Source organism: Culex quinquefasciatus, chromosome 2 (assembly GCF_015732765.1).
Source record: "Culex quinquefasciatus strain JHB chromosome 2, VPISU_Cqui_1.0_pri_paternal, whole genome shotgun sequence".
In the NCBI taxonomy this organism is placed as follows: Eukaryota; Metazoa; Arthropoda; class Insecta; order Diptera; family Culicidae; genus Culex; species Culex quinquefasciatus.
In genome coordinates, this window is record NC_051862.1 from 57,166,778 (window position 1) to 57,185,212 (window position 18,435).

Below are 18,435 nucleotides of genomic sequence, written 5' to 3' on the forward strand. Positions count from 1 at the left end.
TTACACGTTAATTTGATTAATCATCTACCTACCAGCCAGCAACTAATCAACTCCTTTGCCGACACAAGTGACCTCAACAATGACGTCATAATGTCGAAAAACCGCGCACACACACAGCACATTTCACCGCTGAAGCTCTCACACCTGCCGCTAATTTGATGAGATGATCCCATGTGATCCCAGCACGTCAAAACGATGCCATCATCACTTTTCCTGTACAACTATGACGCCTTTGGTTGCGTGTTCGACCTTCATCAGTAAGCGCTCAGGACTCACTCATTTTTCTCACTTTTCCCAGGTGTTGCTACCGTTTGACACGAACAATCGGTATACAATGCTGGTAAACAGGAAATATATCGCAGAACATTGGGAAATGGGGTCAGGACGAACGATGGCCAGAGGTCACGTGCTGAAAACATTGAAATTGTTTGTTTTAAGGGCAATTGTAAATTTTGGAAAAAATTTCAAAAGTTTGGGGATTTCCTCAGAATTTAGGTTATGTCAAATTATATTTTCTTTAAAAGTTATCTCTTATACTATTTTGTAGAACAAGTAATCTCCTACTCGAAATTGTGACCGTTGGTATCGATGGGGTGTTAATTGGCATTTCACCTTCCACGTGGTAATTTACAATACATCGACAGCTTGTTCTGTTCATTCATTCAACAGCACGTGAATCAGTTCAATAAAATCCTTCGACCACAGCCGTCGATTGGCCTCTCCAAAGGTCATTTTCCGTCTGTGTTTGATGTGACCTAGAGGAGTGGGTGAAACTAAGCGAGCCACTGTGAAAAACATTTTATGAAACAATCAAATGAACACCAATAAATTTATAAATGTTTTTAGAGTCATTTGAAAAGGCTCAACAAATTTGAAAACATTAAACCACAATTATTAGTGTGTCTTATTACGGGAACACTATAAATTGCCGAAAAACCGCGCGATTTCTTATCGCGCAGGAATTGTGCAGATTTTTCCGAACAATGGGAAAACCGCTTGCCATCGATGTAATAAAGTGCGAAAGGTCACGGAAACCGTGATGCGTGGGGAAATCCTCGCTGGGCAGCTGGTTTGGCTGCTGATTTTAATGGGTTTTTGGTAGAGCGATACCGGGTTATTATTGGAGAAAGAATAATGGGCTGCAGCCGTGTCGATTGAATGAGGTATTAGAACATATAGTGAAGGTCGAAAACGTGAGATTGATTAGACGTACTTGATTGATAAAGTTTAGATTTATTTCCAATATTCTAATTTTTTATTGAGTTTTCATTATTTTAAGCTTTTTGGCGTTTAAATGTCTACACTTAAATACGATGCGTGTGGAAAACTTAGATTGATTCGACTTGGTATAATTTCCTCTGTCGGAACTAAAACTGATTTAAAAAAAAACTGATGACAAATTTAACCAAACCACAAATGTTATTTTAGTTCAATCCATAATGATAACTAAAATTTGGCAATATTGAGTAAAGTGACAAAACTTTTTATTCAAATATTTTAACTCTGTTAAACATACAATTCCATTACAATCATTCTCTTCACAATTTATGATTTAAATTTTTTCAAACACAAAACAGTTTTATGTATATTAGGCTTATATTGCTGAAAATTTAAATTTTTATTAACAAACTTCTACCATCGTACAAAATTTTTCTTATATTGCATATTTTTTTTTGCATTATTAAATTTTTATTCAAATAAAGGATTTTTAATCTATTCACAAATTAGCAGTTTTCTACGAAATCGTTCTTTTTTTATTAATTTTAATTTTTCTATTTTTTTATCCGGCTGAAACTTGTTTGGTGCCTTCTGTATGTCCAATGAAGCCAATTTGTATCATTAGTTTGTCCATATAATTTCCAATACAAATTTGACAGCTGAGCAGTTCTCTAGGATTTCGGTCATTCGATTTTTTTTGTATTTTTTAATCCGACTGAAACTTTTTTGGTGCCTTCGGTATGCCCAAAGAAGCCATTTTGCATCATTAGTTTGTCCATATAATTTTCCATACAAATTTGGCAGCTGTCCATACAAAAATGATGTATGAAAATTCAAAAATCTGTATCTTTTGAAGGAATTTTTTGATCGATTTGGTGTCTTCGGCAAAGTTGTAGGTATGGATACGGACTACACTAGAAAAAAATAATACACGGTAAAAAAAATTTGGTGATTTTTTTATTTAACTTTTTGTCACTAAAACTTGATTTACAAAAAAACACTATTTTTAATTTTTTTTATTTTTTGATATGTTTTAGAGGACATAAAATGCCAACTTTTCAGAAATTTCCAGGTTGTGCAAAAAATCATTGACCGAGTTATGAATTTTAATCAATACTGATTTTTCAAAAATCGAAATTTTGGTCGTAAAAATTTTTCAACTTCATTTTCGATGTAAAATCAAATTTGCAATCAAAAAGTACTTTAGTGAAATTTTGATAAAGTGCACCGTTTTCAAGTTATAGCCATATTTAAGTGACTTTTTTGAAAATAGTCGCAGTTTTTCATTTTTTTAAATTAGTGCACATGTTTGCCCAGTTTTGAAAAAAATATTTTTGAAAAGCTGAAAATTCTCTATATTTTGCTTATTCGGACTTTGTTGATACGACCTTTAGTTGCTGAGATATTGCAATGCAAAGGTTTAAAAACAGGAAAATTGATGATTTCTAAGTCTCACCCAAACAACCCACCATTTTCTATCGTCAATATCTCAGCAACTAATGGTCCGATTTTCAATGTTAATATATGAAACATTTGTGAAATTTTCCGATCTTTTCGAAAAAAATATTTTCAAAATTTTCAAATCAAGACTAACATTTCAAAAGGCCAAACATTCAATATTACGCCCTTTTAAAATGTTAGTCTTGATTTGAAAATTTTTCGAAAAGATCGGAAAATACAATTGTTCATATATTAACATTGAAAATCGGACCATTAGTTGCTGAGATATTGACGATAAAAATGGTGGAGTTGTTTGGTGAAACAAACATCAATTTTCCTGTTTTTAAACGCTTGCAATATCTCGGCAACAAAGTCGTAATAAAAGTCAATAAGAAAATATTTCTCAGCTTTCAAATATTTTTTCAAAACTGGGCAATGCACAATTTTAAAAATAAAAACTGCGACTATTTTCAAAAAAGTCACTAAATATGGCTATAACGAAAACGACCACTTATCAAATTGAACCGGATTAAAGATTTACGACAAAATTTCGATTTTTGAAAAAATCAGTATTGATTAAAAAATTCATAACTCGGTCAATGATTTTTTGCACAACCTGGAAATTTCTGAAAAGTTGGCATTTTATGTCCTCTAAAACATATCAAAAAATAAAAAAAATTAAAAACCGAAGGCACCAAAAAAGTTTCAGTCGGATTAAAAAATACAAAAATTAAAATTGAAGAAAAAAGACCGATTTCGTAGAGAATTGCTCAGCTGTCCAAAGAAAAATGATTTATGAAATTTCAAAAAATCTGTATCTTTTGAAGGAATTTTTTGATCTATTTGGTGTCTTCCGCAAAGTTTTAGGTACGAATAAGGACTACACTGAAAAAAAATTATACACGTTATTTTTTTTTGGTGATTTTCAATTTCGCTTTTTTTTACAAAAAAAAAACACTATTTTTATTTATTTTTTTCATTTTCTGATATATTTTAGGGGACATAAAATGCAAATTTTTCAGAAATTTACAGAATGGGCAAAACATCTTCGACTGAGTTATGAATTTTTGAGTCAATACTGTTTTTTTTAAATCCAAATACTGGTCGCAAACATTTTTCGATCTTTTCGAAAACAATATTTTCAAAAAAATTAAATCAAAACTAACATTTTAAAAGGGCGTAATATTGAATGTTTGGCCCTTTTGTTTATCCGGCTGAAATTTGTTTGGTGCCTTCTGTATGTCCAATGAAGCCAATTTGTATCATTAGTTTGTCCATATAATTTCCAATACAAATTTGACAGCTGTCCAAAGAAAAATGATTTATGAAATTTCAAAAATCTATATCTTTTGAAGGATGTTTTTGATCTATTTGGTGTCTTCCGCAAAGTTTTAGGTACGAATAAGGACTACACTGAAAAAAAATTATACACGTTAAATTTTTTTGGTGATTTTTAATTTCGCTTTTTTTGCAAAAAAACACTATTTTTTTTTCATTTTCTGATATATTTTAGGGGACATAAAATGCCAATTTTCCAGAAATTTACAGAATGGGCAAAAAATCTTCGATTGAGTTATGAATTTTTAAGTCAATACTGATTTTTTTTTAAAAAATCCAAATACTGGTCGCAAACATTTTTCGATCTTTTCGAAAACAATATTTTCAAAATTATTAAATCAAAACTAACATTTCAAGAGGGCGTAATATCGAATGTTTGGCCCTTTTGAAATGTTAGTCTTGATTTAAAATGTTTCATATTTTGACATTAAAAATCGAACCATTAGTTGCTGAGATATCGACAACAGAAATGGTGGGTTGTTTGGGTGAGACTAAGAAAACATCAATTTTCCTGTTTTAAACCATTGCATGGCAATATCTCAGCAACTATGGGTCGTAACAACAAAGTTCAAAAAAGTAAAATCTAGAGAATTTTCTCAGCTTTTCAGAAATATATTTTCAAATGTGGGCAAACATGGGCACTTATTTAAAAAAAAATAATAGCTGAGACTATTTTCAAAAAAGTTACCTAAAACTGGCTATAACATGAAATTGGTGCACTTTATCAAAATTTCACTTAAGTACTTATTGATTGCAAATTCGATTTTATCGAAGTTGAAAATTTTTTGCGACCGGTATTTCATTTTTTTGAAAAAATCAGTATTGATTCAAAAATTCATAACTCGGTCGAAGATTTTTTGCCATTTCGGAAATTTCTGAAAAGTTGGCATTTTACGTCCCCTAAAACATATCAGAAATTGAAAAAAAATAAAGTAGTGTTTAAAAAAAAACAAAGTTTTAATGGTAAAAAGTAAAATAAAAAATCACCAAAAAAATTTACCGTGTATTATTTTTTTCAGTGTAGCCCTTACTCATACCTACAACTTAGCCATGTAAAAAAAAGAAAAAAAATCAAAAATAGTGACAAAATTGAAATAAAAATTATTTTTTTAGTGTAGTCTTTATCCATACCTACAACTTTGCCGAAGACACCAAATCGATAAAAAAAATTCCTTCAAAAGATACAGATTTTTGAATTGATGCAAAATGGCTTCTTTGGGCAAACGGAAGGCATAAAAAAAGTTTCATCCGGATTAGAAAATACAAAAAAAAATGACCGAATTCTCAGAGAATTGCTCAAATGCGAACAATGGAAAATTCTTTCCATTGATTCATTGATATTTTGAAATTTTTAATTTTGTTTGCATTAGTAATGTATAAAGCATTTTGTGATATTTTGCTTAGGCCGTTGCAAATATTTTTCAAAGTTTATTTCTGTTCGAAAAATCAGGGGGCAAAAAAAACATGTTTTCGTAAAACTGGAAAATTTTAATGGAAATTGAAGTCTAATCAACTGAAAACAATCTAGAATGCATTTTCTGCATTGATGATCATATTTACTGACCATGTTCGCATAAATGTCCCATATGCAAAAACAGCAAGCTGAGAAAAACGCATTTGAAGTTTGTCCCATACATAAGGCTATGTGTTAAATTTTCGCGAAAAAACTGGATTTCCTCCTGATTTCTAAAACAAAGTACTGGATGTTATAGGCTCTTTTAAAAGAGCACACGATTTTGAACCAAACTGCATCAAAAACTCGAAATCGATGAAAATGCATATGGGACATTTATGCGATCAGGGGCAGTTTAGCTCGTTTAAAAATGTTTTGAACTTTTATGAAATTACAATGAAGTTACAATTACAGCACCACAAATACTTTTTTTCTAACAAAATAAAATTTTCGTTATTTAATTTTTTAACCTTTTTTGCCTTTTTTCAAGCTTCAAAAAATATCTGCAACGGCCTTACAAATAAAAAAAGACTTGAGACATTTGAATAAACCTGGATGTAGAGGTCGGATCAATCTCATATTTTGGTCAATGTTAGAACACATTAAAAGAAAGAAAATGCATCAAAAAGCTCATAAAAATATGCTGATGACAAAAAAAAAAAAAAAATACAAAAATCGTTGAAAGTTAAAAACCAAAAATGACTCATTGATGACTACTCTAACCAACTCTACTGAGGTGCAAAGTGCGCAAAGTTGACAGTTCTTAGTCCTGCAGAGCAGTGTGATGAAAAAAATCTAGGTTGACGATTGACACAAAACTATAGAAATTGCTGAAAGGCGCAATATGTTTTGCAACATTTTCAATTGCATGTAGGGGAGAGTGGGGAGACTTGATCCCCGGGGAGACTTGATCCCAAGCCTGTATCTCGTCAGCATGTGGGTAAAACAATTAGCTTTGTTCTAGAAAGTTGTGCGAAATTGACCAAAACTCATTGTAGAAAACAAAGAAAAACAATAAAAAATGTTTAGATTGAGTTACACACATTTTTCGAAGAAGTGCTGCAAAAAACTTCCAAGAGATCTTTTTTCTTTGTTTTGATTAGTATAGAAAACACTCAAAAATTATTCAAAAAAATATGTTTTATACATGAATTGTTTGATAAACATATCAACTCCAAAACCCTTACACATTTGACGTTGAATTTATCGTCATACTATTTTTACAATCAATTGTTTTAAAAAGTGCATTTAGGGAGACTTGATCCCTGCATTTTTACAGTCACTGGAATCAGCCTCAAGATTAAATAATTTGGCTGGGTTTTCGTACATAGTTTCCTTTAGTATAGTTGTACATAACTAACTGCAGTTTGAACCATTTTTCAAAAGTTTTGTAAACAAAAATTACCAGCTTTTGTAAACATGCTCAATTTTGGTCTAAAAAAGAAAATTTTAAGTTTTTAAATATTTTACATGCTAAACTTGTTATATTTTTAACTCAAACGTACAGGTTTAATGTGAAATTGCTGTATCTTATAGAAAATTAAAAGTTTGGATTAATAAGAAACATTTTGCTTAAGATTTCTTCAAAATGTTGAAAGGGGGATCAAATTACCCCCAACATTTTGAAAATGCCGGTTTAAAATATTTTTTTAAAACGCTTGTCATTATTCTAAGAGTTTATCTGATGAAATACCCTTATCAGCCAAACATAGTTGAATGTTTAAGCTTTCAATTCATGCAAAAAAAAATCATAGTTTTGTGAGAAATTGACAAAGTTATGTGCGATACAAAAAAAGGGGATCAAGTCTCCCCACTCTCCCCTAAATACACACCACATTTTTCCGCTAAAATTCAAAAAAACTTTTTACTAAATTTTCGTCAACTGAAACATCAGTAAACGAGTCAGTAATTCAGGTTCAGTAATTTAGATTTTACTGAATTCTCATTTAATTGATATTTGTCACTTTGACAAAACAACTGAAATTTCAGTAAAAGAAGCTCGAATTATGAAGAATCCAGTAATTTTTTTTGTTTGACAGATAATTTGCTGAAGATTCAGTAACCTTTGCTTATATTTCAGTTATCAAGATTTGCTATAAAAAATGTTTTCAATACTGTTTTTGAGACATATATTTTTTTATCAGATATTTTTCCAATCCATTTTCATGCGTTTGTTTCTAAAGATCACTATGTACAAAATTTTAAAAATCAAACACAAGAAGATTTTTACTTGGCAGCAACAACTACAAGTCATAAGTGATATTTTAGTTTGACAGATTTACTGTTACTGATTTCTCAGCACTGTTTACGTTCATTGCCGAAATCCAGCAAAAGCGATTATTACTGAATTGCATTCAGTTATTCATTTTGCAAAAACGGCATTCCAAAATTTGCTGTGTATGTAGTTTCATTGTGTTTTCAACAATTTGTCACATTGATGGCAGAAGACTGACAGAACACATTTACAAACAATTTGTTTTGCCTTTATCTCAGCAGGCGATCTTTTACAAGCAGCACAGCCTACAGGGTGTCTGATGGTCCTAAAACGGTAGAATTTTTCGCTATTGATACTCACATTCCAGAAAAAACTGCATTCAAGTAGCTTAGCCGCTTTCAGGGAAATGAGATCCCAAGCGGCATTGTTGTGGCACACGTTCCAAGGAAGTTCTTTTGAAGGAGAAGGGTACAAATGCAGCAGCATGTGACAAAAACTTTGCACCTTTTGGCGCACGTGAGACTCAATTCATTGAAAATCGGATGTTTGAACCGTTTTATGATGCAGATCAAATGGCTTCAGGGAAGAGAAGGTCGCCGTTAGCAATTCGACTCGTTTCACCCCCTCAGGATACGGAAGTGGAAGATTCCACCGAAAAGTGCTAATTATTACAAATTATAATACGACGTGTCAACGGAAACTGAACTACGACCACGTGTTCCAGTTCACGTCACCAGGTGTGTGGTGAGCTACGGCTGGAACTTGCGACGAACGGTATTTGCTCAAAATCATGACGTATTTGGTCGCTAAGTCGTCACCGTTTTTTTTTTTTTTTCAAACGGAGGCCGGTATCTAGTCTAGCGATAACATCACCACCATTGTCGTTTTGACACGTGGACAAGAGAAAGGGGGAAATAGAGGAGGAGGAACAAGAGCTTAGTAGCAGCAGTGATAAACGTTGGTGAACTTTAGCGGCTTGGCACGCGAAAGGTTGAGCTTTCTGAATGGAGTCGCAGACGTTGTGAGTGTGTGTGTGCTGAGAGAGAACCAACCTGCAAACAGTTTGAATAATGATAAGACTTCATTGGTAGAGATAAAAGTTCAGGAAGGTTAATACTAATTAGCTGTATTACGGAGAACTTGTGTTTTTGGCTAATTTTTGGATTATGTTGCTTACCTGGAGGAAACAAGTGAGGAACTGGCTTTCCACACAAATAATGCCCGATGGAAAATAATAAATTAAAAATAGTAGACAGAAAAGACAGAAGAGACAGAAAAAAGGCCAAAGAAAGGTTGAAGATGATTTTTTATACAACATTTCATAACACTCATTCATTAAAGAAAACGTTGCCTTGCCCTGTTAGTTGGATAGAATCTACCAGTTGCTTCGAAAAATAGATCGCCATCCAGTGGCCATGGTATTTCGACTGAAAGGCTAAATTTTCCCCCTGATCTGGACCACTAGCGGGCGGGATGCCTCTTGTTTCTGGGAAACTCCAGTGAGAAATGCGTTCCCATAGGCCGATTAATTCTGGTGATTTCCGGTGAAAGGTCACACTCTACCGATTCCTTCTGCCAGAAGTCGTGCCACGAATGGCAAGCGTTATTAATTCTTTCAGTAATTTGTAGACTTTTTTTTCTGAAAACAAATATCATCCTCAAAACGAGGTTGTTTATTGCATTTTCTGCGTTAAATGGAGCGTGTTCAAAGTAAAATAAATATTACTTAAACTACTTAAGTGACGCATTTAGCACATTATCAACTCTGGACAGAGACTTTGAAATAAAAATAAACAAAAATCACGGAGACCGTAAAATATCGAAACTCGGTAAATGGACGATAAACAAATTGGTCAGTTGATCAAACCCAGCGTTAATCAATTAGCCAAATCAAATCAATTTTTTCAACTCTACCGAACTTTTATATTGGTGAAAATTAGTGCAATTTGCACGTTTTTTTGGGTGTGTCAATAAAAAATGTTTAATGTTCATAAGTAAAACGTAAAATTTCAATTCAATTCAATTAGTTTTTATTAGTAAATAATCAATTCACAATTTCGTAATTCTTATAACCTAATAGAGTTTTGGAGTACCTTTCAACTATGATTTGTACTATAGTTCATTTTGATGTAATTGGATATTCTAACAATGGATTTGCCAACAGAAGGAAAATTATTTAAAAAAAACCTTCTAAATTTGCTAAGGAAAAGGATAGAGATAGAAAAGCTTAAAACTAGATCACAGTTTGTTTTGTCTTTTGACGTCGAAAAACTTCGCTGCACAAGGCAGCTTATCCGTTGTAGATATACTTCATGATAAGCTCACTCAGAGCTTGGAATTGTTCTGCCTTGTTCCGGCAGGCACGAAAGCGCGTGAGCATCTCTCCAGCAAGAGCGAAAAACTCGGGAAGCGTGAAGAGATCATCTCCGGTAACGTCTGCTTGTCCCGGTGAAGTACCGCTCCCAGAAGCGGCTACTCTAGCATACGAACCTCCCCACCGGGAGGAACGCTGGGTTGGTCGATGGAATGCTCCGCCGCCAGCTGCTGCAGCGTTCGTGCTCGAAGTCTTTGCAGGTTGGCGGGACGCTAGCGCTTTCTTCTTCTTGTCCTGCTCCTCGAGGTACTTTTTCCGCGCGGCACAGCCACGGAAATTCGCCGTGTGGTTTCCACTACAGTTCGCGCACTTGACGCGCGCTTTGTGCTGCTGGGCGTTTTCCCCCAGCTGGTCTTTCCGCGGAAGATTGCACCTTTCGGTGAAGTGGGTCTCATTGCACTTAACGCACCGGGGCGGAAGATTACAGTTTCTTGAACCGTGTCCGAATTTTTGACATCGGTGGCATTGCGCTGCGTCGGTCGGATTCTTCGTGTAGAATCGCCACGTCACGAAAAAGCCGTCCAGTGCTTTGATCTGCCGTAGGTCCTGGATTTTGACCGACCCACGATCGAAGTACAGGAGGTACAATGTGTACGTACCTGTCACCGTTGTCGATTTCGAGAGCACCTTAACCTCTCGAGGCTTAACCTTGACGCCCGACAGGTGTTCTTCCAGGTCGGAGATCGGGCGGTCCGGATATCCCTGAAGGACGATCTTCACTGGGACCTTCTCTGCTGGGTCAAATGTGAAATTCTGTTTTTTATGCGTAATCACTTGCACAGAAGTTTTGCTAATTTTGAGACAATATTGGAGTCCCTCAAGCAACTCGTCAACATCGTCCGCCAACGTATCCAAAACAAAAATTGGAGGTGGTCGTCGTTCCTTCGGAGGGTTACACTTTTTCTGCTTTCCTTGCTTGCGCGCAAGTTCATCATCGTCATCGTCGTCGCCAGCACTGCTGCTGTCACTGGCGGTGTTTTTTCTTCTCCACTCAGCATCTCAAATTCGTTGCTGGTGGGAACGTTGGAAGTGGTTGTTGTCGTAGTGCTGGTGGACTGCTGCTGCTGCTGCTGGAAGTACTTCCGGATGCCAGGTCGATTGTCTCGTCCGTACTGGGGACTCACGTGGACGGTATGACACGTGTAAAAAAGAAGGATCGGTGACGTCACCGGGCACGCTCCCGTGCGCGATGGCGGTCGATGCGGCGTTGGTATGTTTACCTTTCTGCACTCTGCCGGTAGATGAACTTCGCGAGTTTTGTGAGGCCGCACTCGAACTGCCACGGCCACGGCCGGCCCTTGGCATGCTGGAGCAGCAAACTCGCGGGTAAACACTGTTAATTACGGCGAAAAAATCGAAAAGTTTGAGGAGCTCCGAACAGTTGACTGTTGCTGGCTGGTGTTGCCAGTCCCGATGGAAAAACGTAAAATTTAAACAAGTAAATTTCTTTGATTCAATTCAGTTTTATTCAATTTTCAATTCGGTTTTATTGGTGAATAATCAAGATACAATAAGTTATTTTGAAGTGCATAACAGAGTTTTGGAGTTCCTTACAGCTGTGTGTTGCATCATAATCCATTTAGGAACAATTATTTCTTTAACTAAGGCACTAGCAAGAGTAAGAAAAAAACTATAAAAAAAACTTACAGAAATTGCAAAGGAAAGGGGATAGAGGAAGAGAAAGCTTATATCTAGATCACAGGTAATTTATCCTTTGTAGATGTATTTGATCATCAGTTCCCCAAGGGCCAGGAATTGTTCTGCCTTGTTCCGGCAGCTCCGAAACCGCGTCATCATCTCCCCGCGAGAGCAAAGAACTCCGGCAGGGTGAAGAGATCTTCCCCGGTGACTTCTTGCTGGGCCGTACTGCCGCTACCGGCAGTGACCACGCTGGCGAACGAACGCCCCCAACCAGGAGGGAACGCTGAGTTTTCCACTGGAACCGTACGCTGTCCAGCTGCAGGAACGGCTGCGCTCGTACTTCGCTGAGGAGGGTGGGACGCTTTCTTATTCCTCTTTTCCTGCTCCTCGAGGTAGGCCTTGCGCGCGACGCATCCGCGGTAATTGCCGGTATGGTTGCCGTCACAGTTCGCGCACTTTACGCGCGGCTTGGTTTGTTCTGCCTTGTCCCCCAAGTCCGCCTTTCGTGGCAGTGCGCACGCCTGAGAGTGTGACTCACCGCACTTCACGCAGCGGGGCCGGAGGTTGCAGTTCCGCGAGCCGTGGCCGAATTTCTGGCACCGGTGGCATTGCGCTACGTCCGTCGGGTTTTGGTGTAAAACCGCCAGTTTACCCAAAAACCGTCCAACGTTTTAGTCCGCCGCAGGTCTTGGATCTTGACGGTGCCGCGGTCGAAGTACAACAGGTACAGTGTGTGTACCTGTTACCGTTGTCTTGCGCGAGAGCACTTTAATCTCCGCGGTTTTATTCCGGCGTCCGAAAGGTGACCCTTCAGGTCGGAGATCGGACGGTCTTGATAACCCTGCAAGACGACCTTAACAGGGGGCTTCTCGGGGTTGTATGTGTAGAAGTTGAAGTTGCTACGCTTCAATTCTTCAAACACCAGGTCGAAATTCTTTTTGGTCAGTGTGATCACTTGCACTGCCGACTTACCGATTTTCAGACAATATCCGAGGCCTTCCAGCAACTCGTCAACATCGTCCGCTAACGTGTCCAAAACAAAAATTGGAGGTGGTCTACGTTCCGCTGGAGATTTGTTCTTTTTTGACGTCGGCACTTTTTTCCGTGCACGACCATCATCGTCGTCGTCGTCGTCGGTAGTGCTGCTACCGTCAGAGTTGTTATTTTCTTCGTCGTCGCTCAGCATCTGGAACTCGTTCCTGATGGGGATGTTGGCGGATGTTGATGTGCCACTGGTTGTGGCACCGGAAGTACCGGAACGGGTTCGCACTGGTGATCTTGGGATATATCCGGGATGTAGTAACTTTTTGTCGATGCCTTCAGCGCTGACGCTCCCCTGCGCGATGGCGGCCGACACGGCGTTGGTTTGTTTACCTTTTTGCACACGGCCGGTAGACGAACTTCGCGGGTTTTTCGAGGCCGCACTCGAACTGCCACGGCCACGGCCGGCTTTTGGCATGCTGGAGAAGCAAACTCGCGAGTAACACGGAGCGTACACGGAGGGAGCTGATTCAGTTTTATTCATTTCAGTTTTATTCATGAATAATTAAGTTTAGTTAAGCTTTGACGTTCTTTTAAGTTGTGGGTTTAATTATAGTTCCTATTGATTGAAATTTTACAGCTTTTGTTTTTTCAACAATCTGTGAAAAAACGTATTTCAATAAGCTACAATGAAATAAGAATTCTTCTTGAAAAAGAGTAAATTATAGTTGAACATCTAAATACATATTTCTTTTAAGCTTGTTTCGATAAAATGTAGTACATCAACAATTTCTCACGCTTCTCGGGGAATAGCTGTTATAATAGTAAATTATAAAAATATTATTGTTGAACTCCATTTAGTTAAACAAAACTACCGACTTCTTTTGATTGATAAATGTTATGTTGAATGTCTTTTGTTATGTTGGAAAAGGCTCAAAAAATCGAAAAAATTGCGTAGTATAAATCTAGAGTGCTTTTTATAAAGGTCCTATAAGCTATTGTGTTTCATATGTCTATAAGACCTTTGAAATGAAACTCTTGAAAATTTTTGATAAATTTTATTATTTGTATGCTAAAATATCTATTGAGAAAACCAGCTTTACAAAAATATTCTTTTTGTTAAAATTAAATGTATTTCTTCGCGGTCCAAAAATTCAAAATTTGAAAAAAGTGCTTTAAAAAAAATGTTTTTTCGGTGCTGGCCATTGGAATTTTCATAGAAAATCAAAATATTATTAATATTATTAACGAATATGATTATAAAAGATAGCAAAAAAACATGTCTAGAGTTTTTTTTAATAGGTCCTATAAACATAAGAAAGACAATAGCTTATAGGACCTTTTCAAAAAAAACTCTGGATTTTTTTCTTTGCCACATCGGAATTTTACAAAAATGAAATATTTCATAACGAGCACAACAATGCTAAATATTTTCACAGACAAATGCAATGGCCTTATGATTCAACAATTTTACAATTCAATCAATTAAAAATTTAAAGGCGATTGACATAATCTTTTTTTATAAAAGACTGCTTGAAAAACATTTTACCAATATTTTTTTACTGTCCAATTAAACTGTTTTTTTATCATCTATTTTTTTCAGGTCGATGTTAGACTTAGGCATGAAGTATGATAATAATATATTTCAAAGATTTTTTTTGATATTTCGTTGACTTTTGTAGTTAAACTGTGATATTTTCTCAAGCATTTGAACTTCCTTTTTTAATCCTTTTGTCTTGATACATGATGCATTTATTTTTCAACTATAATATAAAACACCGTTCATAGTGTACTGTGTTATTTTCGGAGCAAGACATTGGAAGAAAGAGAACCTCTCGTTTCTCGCTTTAAATCTACCTCCATCCCGCTTGACCAGGAAAAAGAGTATCTATAAAGAATCGCGGGAGAAATTGAGAGAAACGAGAGTTTTTCATTTGCTTACTGTCTTGCCACGATGGACTAGTTTGACGATTCAGTAGATGATTTCTTTAATTTAAATAAAGTTACAACACAACAATTAATTATCACATTGAATCATTTTCAATTTTGAACAAATGGTTAAATAATAGTTTAAAACTTTTTTTTTTATATATTCCTCTGACGCTTAACTCACAAAAAGTTCTACAACTGAAATGCCGCTCCTTTTTTCTCTCCACTCTCAAAGTTCCCTCGTCCAACGAGTTCCACCACCTAGGTCCCACACTGATACTCTCAAAACTCACCACATTGCCGGCTCGAGTTATTCCTTGGCCATGCCTCACGTGCGCACACACATTTAAAGCTCCCGGTTTTGGTGTTCAAGTCAGTCAGACTCTGACTGCATTATTCTGTATTAGGTTAGCTCTCCACAACCACACCATCAGATCACGGTCTGGTCTGTTTGACTGTTGTGTTACTTCATTCCCCGAATGGTACGTGTGAGTGCCGGTCGCCTTTTTTCTTACTTCGTGGTAAGTGTTTTAGATTTTTTTTATTTGCAAATTTTTATATTTACGTGGATTTTATTTGCTAATAGACTTTTTTACTTTCTAGTGTTTCGTTACTTCGTAGAAGTGCCATTTCCAGGATGGGTGAAGCCCAGGGATTGACCGACATGGAAGCCAAGCAGCTGTTGAAGCTTCCTGATGCAGAAACTAAGGTATTGTTATTGGAGAAAGGGTAGCGAGGTCACTTATTTTGGGGGAGCAGATGAATTGTTGTTAGGGTAAACGGCCTTGTTTTGGTACTAATTGGTACATGAAAGATTTTTATTACAATCAATAGTCTGAAAAGTTTGCAAAGGACTTAGTTTACAAATTACAATACCCTTTACCCTAATTACTCCGATGGTGTCATGCTATTTAGCTTTCCACGCCGCACCACCGATTTAAGCGGCTGTGACTTAAACTTAAACGTTGCCTAGCTAAGTCAGAAAAACTTTCAAGTCACCTTCTGTGCACTTGTGCAGCAATCAAATCAGGTTTCTTATCTCCGCTGGACGTGAACAAATTCAAATTCTACACGCAATGTGTTTGTCCAAGTCACTATCTAACTCAAGATAATGGCTGCTGGCTAGAAGAGTAATGAACTCGCGATATGGTCATTAAAAAGTGTGTGTTCTTTTATGACTCTACTTTGGAACCGAAAATGGAATATAAAGTCATTAAAATCTAAAAGAGACGATAAAAGTCGTGCAATTTAAATTGCAAAAAAAAAAAAAAACGCAAACAAACGTACCCATTTGCGACGATGATATTTTGCATCTGTTTAGTTCTGGTCTCACAATTACCTAACCAAGCCTAACTTGGTTGTAAGTGCGTAAATGATCACATAGTTGATTCGCTTCCGTACACATAGAAGATGTCGCTATTATTGAGTAATGGGTGTTGTCACCACAAAGTGATGTGAGCGGTCGGGTTGGACTTGTTTGTTTATACTTGGTTGGTGGTGTGCACACAAGTTAGTGGGATGAATGCATTCTGATTGCATTTTGCGATTTGTGATGATCGTGTCACTTTATTATAATATTATCTTTAGTTCGTTTTAAAGAAATAAAACGATCAAACATAATAAATACTATATTTTCAACGGTAAATTTATTGAAATACTATGGTTATACAATATTTTCAATTAATTATTATTTCAAAAAAATGATTAATATGTTTTTATTTTTAATTGGGTACTACCCTATGTAAATTTTTATGTACAACGGTAAAAAACACGATTTAAAACCATTTCTAATCACTTTTTTTCATTTTATTGCAAAAAAAATTGACAAGACAACATTTTTTCGATGGATCAACTATGGTCCCCTTGAAACGAGCTGTCAAGTAAGAGCTTTTCTGTCAAGAAGGACCGCGAGGTTGATTTTTCAAAATTGATTAAAAAATCCATTTTAAACTCTTTGTGGTCGTACAAAGGGTCATTGTATTCAGAAAAATAAGCTTTATCACTGTCAGCATCAGCATCAGTATCAGCAATCTATGCTTCATTTTAGGACCCAATTCATAGAAGTGAAAATTAAGTCAGTTCAATTGTCATAACTAAATTTATAGAAAAGTTGAAAGTTAATATTTGTAGTAAAAATCTTAGAAATATAGTTAGAATATTATTTTCAATACAGTCCAGACTTGATTATCCGAACTGAACCGATTTGGACTGGTTTGGTCTCATTCGATCCGTTTTGGAGTTTTATATTATAAAGTTTAGTCAATTACTTCAAAAGTTAAGTTTAAAAAAGCTTTTTGCTACAGTCCAGAAGATTGTAAAAAAATGGTTTTGGTAAGAAAACCCATCTTGTTATATATTTTTAGATAGGTATTTGATGAGCCAATTAGGCCAGAAAACTGGAGAACTGACAACCCTATCAAAAACTATGAGCGCATAAGTGATATTTTAGTATCTTTTGGTGGCCGAATCTCAGATATTTGGAGGACAATGATGTTTGGATTCATAATGCGACCAGTCATTTGTTGTATAGACCTTTTAAATGAGCTTAAAACATATTTTTTTCAATTTTAATCGTATAACTGTGATATTTATTGTCAGTCTTTGGGACGTTTTAGGTAAAAAATTGCAAGGCAAATTATTGGATCAACATTTATTGTGATTGCGAATGAACACAAAGTCTTTTTAACTTCTTCCATTCCAGGACTTCATTTTCCAGCAAACGATGTACCGCATCAAGGACCCCCGCGCCTCCATTCCGTTCTACAACGAGGTGCTGGGAATGAACCTGCTGTGCAAGCTGGACTTTCCCGAGGCACAATTTTCGCTGTACTTTATGGGGTAAGACAGTGAGACGTGGACACATGCTTGAATAACTTATTAGCGTATCGATGAAATTTTTACAGCTACGAGAACATTACCAACCAGCCTGCCGACAAGAAGCAGTGTACCGCTTGGGCCATGAGCCGTAAGGCCACCCTGGAGTTGACACAGTGAGGATTTTAAAGTTTGATAAAATTGTACATTTACACCAATCTTTAATTTTACTTTCAGCAACTGGGGCACCGAATCCGATCCGGACCAAAAGTACCACACCGGAAACAGCGAGCCACGAGGCTTTGGCCACATCGGAATCATGGTGCCGGATGTGGAGAAGGCTTGCGAGCGGTTCGATAAGCTAGGCGTGGAGTACATCAAGCGTCCCGAGGATGGCCGCATGAAGGGGCTGGCCTTCATCAAGGATCCGGACGGTTATTGGATCGAGATCTTCAACGCGACCAAGGTGGCCGGATTGTAGATCTTCTGTGCCTTAACGAAATTTGGGGTTTGAAAGCAGTTTATGCTTGATGTTTGTGAGGTACCGGTTTTATTGTTTCCGTTGAACCAGAATTGGAGTTGTTGATTCCATTTCGATTGTTTTTAAGGGTACTTGTATGCAGATGAGTTTGCTTAATATTTATTTGAGATTTGTTTTGTTCACGAACGTACGGTCCCAGTGACAATAAATCGGAGATGAGAATGCGAAATTATCGATTATCTTTAACAACAATATCACATGTTTCAAAAAAATAATACAATTGAGTAAGAATTATGGTTAGAATATTTACAAATTGTAGCCGTATTGATAAAGTGATATTATGGAGGATTTTTTTAAGAAACATTTAATCGCACTAATTCAGCGGCTCATGTCAGGCTGACAATTTGAAAAGAAGAGTCAATTACCGCCAAATTTTGAACCGACATATGAAAATTAGGCCATGTTAACTTAAAAAAAAGGAATTTATCAGTTTGACAATACATTGGTTTTAATGAAATATTTCAAAACACCTATAAATGAAAGGTTTCATT

At 36.3% G+C, this 18,435-nt stretch overlaps 1 protein-coding gene across 1 annotated transcript; it reads left to right on the top strand.

Annotated features, from left to right (window-relative positions):
• The first annotated feature begins 14,962 nt into the window (after nucleotides 1-14,962).
• On the top strand, nucleotides 14,963-18,113 carry LOC6054402 (lactoylglutathione lyase). The gene is made up of 5 exons (XM_038252620.1): nucleotides 14,963-15,110; nucleotides 15,193-15,298; nucleotides 17,291-17,427; nucleotides 17,493-17,579; nucleotides 17,641-18,113. The coding sequence occupies exons 2-5, from the start codon at nucleotides 15,227-15,229 to the stop codon at nucleotides 17,882-17,884; spliced, it is 540 nt and encodes a 179-aa protein (XP_038108548.1). The 5' UTR covers nucleotides 14,963-15,110; nucleotides 15,193-15,226; the 3' UTR covers nucleotides 17,885-18,113.
• Nucleotides 18,114-18,435: the final 322 nt, after the last annotated feature.